This window comes from Panicum virgatum, chromosome 2N (assembly GCF_016808335.1).
Source record: "Panicum virgatum strain AP13 chromosome 2N, P.virgatum_v5, whole genome shotgun sequence".
Classification (NCBI taxonomy): domain Eukaryota; kingdom Viridiplantae; phylum Streptophyta; class Magnoliopsida; order Poales; family Poaceae; genus Panicum; species Panicum virgatum.
Genome location: NC_053146.1, coordinates 26,355,012 through 26,363,050, shown reverse-complemented (window position 1 = coordinate 26,363,050; position 8,039 = coordinate 26,355,012). Strand labels below are relative to the sequence as shown.

General features: G+C 42.7%; 1 protein-coding gene across 1 annotated transcript; it reads left to right on the top strand.

Moving 5' to 3' along the window:
- Positions 1–1,010: 1,010 nt before the first annotated feature.
- LOC120660142 (protein FEZ-like) lies at positions 1,011–3,051 on the top strand. The gene is made up of 3 exons (XM_039938503.1): positions 1,011–2,030; positions 2,111–2,409; positions 2,507–3,051. The coding sequence occupies exons 1-3, from the start codon at positions 1,784–1,786 to the stop codon at positions 2,894–2,896; spliced, it is 936 nt and encodes a 311-aa protein (XP_039794437.1). The 5' UTR covers positions 1,011–1,783; the 3' UTR covers positions 2,897–3,051.
- Positions 3,052–8,039: the final 4,988 nt, after the last annotated feature.

Sequence of the window (8,039 nt, the reverse complement as noted above, 5' to 3'; positions counted from 1 at the left end):
CTGTGGCTGTGTTGATTGCTTGGTTTCTTTTGGTAGGGATCATCCAAAGAGACCAGAATATATATTTGTCTAGAGAGAGGTCATTTGTGTGCCGTAAATGTTTTATTAACCATTAGCAAAGAAAAGAGGGACTCAGATTTTTCTGCATGCCAAACTTTCCTGGATGACGAGTGCCAAGTGCCAGGTTAAAACATGGTTTCCTCCTCTTACAATTCCACAGCTGCTGACTGCATTTTCATCCAGGCTGAAAATGATGGACTCAACCATCACACTTTTCCAAGCTTGGACATGTTCAGCATCTTTTTTCTTTGTTCCCATGCTCGTTAAGGTCACATGCATATATTCTCATGAGCATGTAGTTATCTGTTCATGCATCTGGAAATGAATAATTTATGCATGGCAACAGTTTGAGTCGTATGAATGCTTTGAGATTCTTCAGCTCTAGCCGTACAACTAGTAAAGGGGGAGCACCGGGGAGGACCTCTGTTACCTCTCCTAGTGAAAAAAAAAACTAGTAAAGGGGGACTGATTTTCTTTCCTAATCCGAAGCTTCTCCAAGTTTTGTCGTTCCAAATGTAAGTTACACTTAAATTCGAGACAGATCCGCACATACCTTTCCACTGACATAAAACAGCATTAAATTTGTCTGTCAACAAAGCTTTCTGATCAACCCTTTACTCATCAGTAGAAAAATTATGTATGCACGGTTAGCTTTTACATCCTGGACTTTTCTTCCTGAACCTGTTAATTTGAAGAGGCAACCACGGTCTCAAATCACGACAACAACTGGCCATAAAAAGAAATTACACAAGTTAACAAAAAAGTAGCAAATGTACTCCAAAGTATCTAAAAGATACCAGTCAGGCCCAAAATTAATTTGCAAACAAGCAAAAGGGTCCAATTTGCGTGAGTCAACTTGCGTGTTTTCACGCTCCACTTTTTTCTTAATTTGTGCTAACTTCTGTACAGTGTTGAAACCTTTTGGCTTTCCTTCTTCTTATTAATACGACAGATAACTCTCCTGCTGGTTCCGTTTCAAAAAAGGGTCAAATTTGAGAGGAAAATCTAGTAACTTATTTTTTCTCCTATAATGCAATGGCACGTAGCTGTCCTTCTTTCTAGGAAAAAAAAATCTACTAGTAACTTCTGGTTGGTATTGATAAATAAAGTCCTGGCTGAAACTAAGACATGTTGTTGTAGGAATTACCACTCACCCTCATTTGTGGTTAAAAAAAAGGATAGCAGATAATTCACCCCTGCAAAATTTAAAGGACTAGCTTAACAAATCAATTACACTCCTACCGAGTCAAAGGGCATGACCTCTGCCTTGACTTGGCACAACATATATAGTGTTGATGTGCTCAACCATAGAAAAAAAAATCTGGCCATCATCCATAAAAAAAATGTCACTAAGATGCGTTCTAAGTCAAAAATTGATTCGTTAAAAGTTTGTAAAGTAGATTAGGTTAAATAATAATTTCTTAGTTTCTCTAATTTGTGTAGGAAATGAAATGAGAAAGTTTAACTTATAAGGCCAAAATTCCACTGACTTGACCTGGGCAGAAATTTCTGATATCTTAATCTTTCTCTGTGTTTAGTTCAACATATGACCACTCATTTACAATAAGAACCAATCAAGAAGAGGCCATCCAAACATATTAATACAGCGATTAACCAAGTCCGTACTACACAGCCTCCATTTGGCCCCATCACCATGTATGACATGTATGCAGCTACCTTACCTTAGCCCTAGAAGCAAGAACAAAAGCTTCTAAAGCCAGCCATGGAGGAGAAGAAGCCGTCGGAAAGGGTCAAGGAGACACTACCGGAAAACCGACGTTTGGAGAGTGGCGGCGGAGTGGAAGTCGGAACTGAAGATGATGATTTGGTGTTTCCTGGGTTCCGGTTCCATCCGACCGATCAGGAGCTCTTGAGCTTCTACCTTGCGAGGAAGGTGGAGAAGAAGGGCTTCAGTATTGGCATCATCAAGGAGGTCGACATCTACAAGCACGACCCCTGGGATCTTCCAAGTAAGTCTTGATTGGTTGAATTCTTCTTTGATCGGAGGAGCTAACAGCTAACTGTTTGTGGAGGTATGAATAATGTGCAGATGAAGCTCGGCATGTGGTGCAGGGTGCAGGAGACAAAGAAGACTGGTACTTCTTCTGCCTGCGTGGCCGCAAGTACAGGAACAGCATCCGGGCCAACCGCGTCACCGGCTCCGGCTTCTGGAAGGCCACCGGCATCGACAAGCCCATACACGGCAGCGCCGGCGGCGAGTGCCTTGGGCTCAAGAAGTCCCTCGTCTACTACCGCGGCAGCGCCGGTAGGGGCACCAAGACCGACTGGATGATGCACGAGTTCCGCCTCCCCTCGACGGCGTCGTCGGCTGCCGAGCTCCAAGATGCAGTCAGTGCTAACAATTTCAGATCGATCAACCTCTAGTCATCACAGATAAACTGGAACAACACAATTGTTAATTCTTGGTTCATGTCTAATCACACAGGAAATATGGACGATATGCCGGATCTTCAAGAGGAACATGTCCTACAGTAGGAGGTGCCAGCAGCAGAAACAAGAAAACGGCAGCAAACGATGCCAGCAGCAGCAGCAGTTGCAGTATTACTATGACTACCGCTATCACCATCAGCACGGCGCTTCCATGACGAGCAGCTTCGGTTCGTCAGAGGCGAGCGAGGCTTATCCCACTGACAACCACCAACCGTTCCTGCTGCACGGTCTCCATGGCGTATCATCAGCCAAAACAACAACAACAACTTCATCAGGATTGATGGGAGCTCCTTTGCTGCCATCGATGTCAGTGTGGAGCGAGCTGACGACTTTCAGAGACAGCGGTAGCACCTGGGACGAGCTCGGGAGGATCATGGAGATCTGACGACGGATACAACCTGTCTACTTGTAAATATATACGATCGCTAGCTTTTGCATGGCTTTGTGGCATCAGTTTTACATTTCTCGAATGTTTTATGAACACGAGTGTGGCTGCATATGCTTGCAGTACTCACCAGATCGGATCATGGTTTTAAATCATCAGCTAATGGCGGCAGGGCTGCCGTTACGACGTTTAGCAGACTATAGCTGTCATTTAGCAGGTTAAATATCATAGCGGCTACCCTTCCTAGCAGCTATAGCCAACTATTTAGAACCTTGGATTGGATATGTAGTTTAGTTTGCTGCAGATAACTCCTCCTGAATGAACTTCTCAGTATGCTTTCTGAAATCGGCATACGTATATATCCAACATCACTGCAGATAATTGAGGCCATGATTCCACTCCCTATCTAGGTGGGTGGTGAAAGAACTAGCAGTGGACTGTGTGGATGCTAAGAAGTCCACAATATATAGTGACTTTTAATTTTAATTTTTTTTATGGAAGCCAATTTTCATTGATGGTAGTGTAATAAATGTGTGTATGTTTAGTGTCTTGTTTGATGCATATAGGAGTCAGCTTCCATACATATAAATCAGGAGGAGTAAAATGGTAGTTTTTTTTTGTAGAAAAGGGAAACTTTATTAATTTCAAGTTTGATACATCGAGGTGATACATCGCCTTGAAATATTCCCGGCCTCTGCCCTAATGACACACAACCCTACAAAAAGTTTTTGATAGAAGCCACGCACACTAATAGCTGTCAATCCTACAAAAAGTCCTTGGCCACCTGGGCCAAAAAATGCGACGCCGCCAAGGGTGTCCTGCGAAGAGGGCCGTTGTAGGATAGCCCATGTTCGTAACCAATGTGTAGTCATGAAGATAACTTGCAAGAAAGAATGTTTTTTGTTATCAAATACCACTGCATTTCTGCAACACCAAACATACCAGCAAAGGGCTGCAGCACCTACAAGGACAAGTGGTTTGTAATCTTTTGGTATACCATTCAACCAGTTTCCAAACATACTAGATACACTACTTTGTTTAGACAAACCCCAAGCCGTGTACACCGAGGCCCATACCAACCGTGTAACGCGGCAATCAAAGAAAAGATGTTGTATTGTCTCATTTTCATGACAAAAGCAGCATTGTTGGCTCCCTTGCAAATTATGTCTTGCTAGGTTGTCTTTTTGTAAGTATGACTCCCCGTTTTAGGTACCATAGAAAGATCTTGATCTTGAGTGGGATTTTTAGTTTCCAAAGCTTTTTGTTTGTATTAGGGATATTCTGATGTATTAGTCCGAAGTAATGTGATTTTACTGTAAAAACACCTGCCTGGTCTTGATTCCATTTGAAATCATCCCGTTCGTGGTTAAGTGTAATGTTAGCTAGGCGTGCAGCAAGGTTATTCCACATTACTAATTTGTTGCCAATTAGATCACTTCGCCAAGATAGATTGGGGGTACCTGAACTCAGTACCTCGGCCACTGTATCCTGTTTTTTGTGACTATGTTATAAAGTTTTGGGTATTGTTCGTGAAGAGATCTATTACCTAACCATGCATCTTCCCAAAATCTTATCTAAGACCCATTATTAATGATGAAGGTGCTGAATTTTAAAAAGTTTGCTTTGACCTTCATTAGGCTTGCCCAGAAATGTGAATCCCCACTCTTCCATTGGACTTGTACTAAAGGTTTATTTCCTAAGTACTTACTGCGTAGGATTTGCTGCCATGTACCGTCTGTCGTTAGAAGATGGTATAGCCACTTACTGAGCAGAGAAATATTTTTAAGCTCTAGGTTATGTATTCCTAGTCCTCCCTGATTCTTAGGTTGGCACAGAATACTCCACTTTGCAAATGGTATTTTCTTTTGTGCTCATCACTTTGCCAGAAGAATCTAGACCGAAAGTAATCCAGCTTTTTACGAACCCCTTTTGGGATTTTAAAGAAGGACATCATGTGCATGGGAAGGCTGCTAAGGACCGAATTGATGAGTGTCTCTGCCTCCAGTTGAAAAAGTTTTTCCCTTTCCAACTACTGAGACGTTGCTCAAATCGTTCTTGGATCCTAACCCAATCATTATTAGACAGCTTCCTATAGTGGATCGGAATGCCTAAGTATCTGATTGGGAAGTTGCCTGAGTTGCAACCAAACAGTTCCATATAATGGTTTTCGTAGTTCTCAGCTTCTCCAAAGCAGAAAATTTCACTTTTGTGAAGATTGATTTTAAGACCAGATAACTGCTCAAAAGCGCAAAGGATGTTCTTCATGTTTTGAGCTTGTTCCAAATTGTGGTAAATGAATAGTATTGTGTCATCAGTGTACTGTAGGATAGAAAGACCACCATCAATTAGGTGTGGCACCACTCCATGTACATCATCACTGGCTTTGGCTCTATTGATGAGGAGTGTGAGCATATCTGCTACTATATTGAATAGGATGGGTAAAAGTGGATCTCCCTGTCTCAGCCCTTTCTTCGTTTGAAAGTAAGGACAATCTCATCATTGACTTTAATCGTCACGCTGCCGCCTGAGATGAACGACTTAATCCACTCAATCCATTTGGGTGAAAAGCCTTTCAACCTAAGCGTTTGCAATAAGAAGTTCCACTTTACTTTATCGTATGTCTTTTCAAAATCTATTTTGATGATAACCCCACTCAGATTCTTTTGCTGTAACTCATGTATAGTTTCATGTAGAACTACAACTCTCTCTAAAATGTTCTAGCCATGCATAAAAGTTGTTTGTGTAGGGCTGATAAAGTGGTCTACCACTGAATTAATACGGCCTGTGGCCACTTTTGTGAAGATCTTAAAGCTGACATTCAGCAGGCAGATGGGTCTGTATTGTTGGATTTTGTTTGCTTCTCGGGTTTTAGGCAATAAGGTTATGACACCAAAATTGAGACTGAATAAAGGCAGGTCACCAGAGTGCAGATCATGGAACATGTTCATCAGGTCACCTTTGATGACTTCCCAAAAATGCTGGTAGAACTCAGCAAGGAAGCCATCCGGCCCTGGTGCTTTGTTGTGTTCCATGTCAAAAATTGCTTCCTGAATCTCCTTTTCAGTGAACGGAGCCGTGAGAAACTCGTTTTCTGGTTGACTGACTTGAGGGATATCATTCATCCTATTATTCAGGCTGAAGTGGTTGTCCTCCGGTGGTCCAAATAGGTCTTTATAGAACTTGGTGATATACTCTTTGAGGTTTTGTTGACCCTCTATTTTCCCTCCCTCATGTTCCTGGGAGAAGATGCGCTTCTTTCGATGTTTGCCATTAGCAATCATCTAGAAGTATCTAGTATTGTTATCCCCAGAAGAACATCAATTGCTTTGGCTCGTTGATAAAACCTAAGTTCTTCTTCCCGTAGAAGTTTTATTAGGTCATCACGAGTAGTCTCCAACTGGTCTCTCTCTCCCCTTGAGATAGATTTCTTATCTCAGCTTGAGTGTCTAGGTTAGTCACAACCTTTTGTACGTTTTCCTTTTGGGCTTTATACACCCCATGATGATGGCGTGCCCATCTCCGCAGGTGCTTTCTTAGTGCCCTCATTTTTCTATTCCAACGTTGAACCGAATTTTGCCCCACAACTGGTTGAATCCAGATTTCTTTGACTTTTTTCCTTTAAAGTCCTCATGAGACAACCAACTTAGTTCCATCTTGAACTATTTAGGATGTCCCGAAAAAGCTGGATCACCAGTCTCTAAAGGCAGCGGAGTATGATCTGATACCCCTGTGTCTAAAGCATGTACCGTTACCAATGGATATTTGAGTTCCCATTCAATTGTCATCAAAACCCTGTTGAGTTTTTCATAGGTAGGATCTATTTGTAAACCCCAGGTATTAATTATCTGTAATTAGGGCTAATCACATGCTTGACATGATAATTAGCACTAATTCATTCATTTATAAGGATATTAAATAAATTTGGCTAGCATTTTAATATATGTAATGTTGAATTACATTAAATAAATTTGATTTCTTCTCTCTTTAGAATTTCAAATTTTATAAGGTTTTGAACTTTCAAATCTAGGTGGAATGGGTTCCCAGAGCTATCCTCTACTTCTGTACAAAATATCCAGATTTTTGCACCTCTCCAACTACCTCGATTGAGTGAGTAAAGAGAGAGGAAAGAAAATCCTATGAGAATATCAACTTTTACTGTAGTGCCGAGAGCCTTCTCCTTCATCTCGCTGTTGCTCGTCAACATGCCGTGCCACCTCACCTCCACGCGTTCGCAGTCGAGAGGACGGGCCAAGTGAGCCTCTGGGTGCTTCCCCCTTCTTCTACACGCTCCTGCTGCTGCTGCTCGACCGCTGCCCCTCTCTCTCCCTCACCCCTCTCTCTCTCATGTGCGAGCGCCGCTCGCTTGCGCTGCTGCCGCGGCGCCGAGCCCGCGCGGCACCGGGCCGTGCCTCCGCGAGACACGGCGCGCCGCGGACGCCCCTGGCCCTGCTAACCTCCGTGCCGCTCCGCCCCACCGCCGCCTCGCCTCGCCTCGCCTCGCCGTCGGCGAGAACGATGCCGCCACCGCCGCCTCCACCACGACCACCGCGGATAGCTCATCTCCGGCCATCTCCCGCCGTGCCGAGCACCTCCCAAGGTACCCCGTCGCTCCCTCTTGCTTCTCCCCCACCGCCGCCGGCCATGCTCGGGGCCTCACGTAAGAATAGGAGTAATTCCAGGGGTTTCTTTGCAAAGTCTGTGACTCATTTGAATAGTTCTTAATAGTGCTGCGTAATTCTAGAAAAGTCTAGGGGCTTTGATGAAAAGTGTCTTTTCCTTTTATGCATAAATTAGCTGTTAACTTCTAAAATTCATATAAAATCATAGAAAAATCAGAAAAATACAACTAAATTTTGTTAGGTTTCTTAAATCAAGATCTACAAAGGAAAAATATGCATGCATGTGAAATGTCAATTTTGCCCCTGCTAAAATTTTGGGTTGTGTTTAATCTAGTTTATTTTGTATCTGTTGTTCTGTTTGTTTAAAAAATCTTGAAAATTTTGTGGTAGCCTACTCTTTGCATGTGTATTTCACTGGAAAATTTTCAGGTGCCTAGCTTAGGTGCATGTTTGTGGATCTATTATTGTCGGATTTCCATCCTAGGGCTAAAATAAATATTTTTGGTCACCGATAAATGTTAATA

What these genes read in the sequence shown, in the direction of transcription:
- LOC120660142 (XM_039938503.1), top strand. Translation starts at nt 1,784, where the DNA reads ATGGAGGAGAAGAAGCCGTCGGAAAGGGTCAAGGAGACACTACCGGAA. An exon ending in CGACCCCTGGGATCTTCCAA is followed by an intron (nt 2,031 to 2,110) that starts GTAAGTCTTGAT and finishes AATAATGTGCAG; the next exon opens with ATGAAGCTCGGCATGTGGTG. An exon ending in CTGCCGAGCTCCAAGATGCA is followed by an intron (nt 2,410 to 2,506) that starts GTCAGTGCTAAC and finishes CTAATCACACAG; the next exon opens with GAAATATGGACGATATGCCG.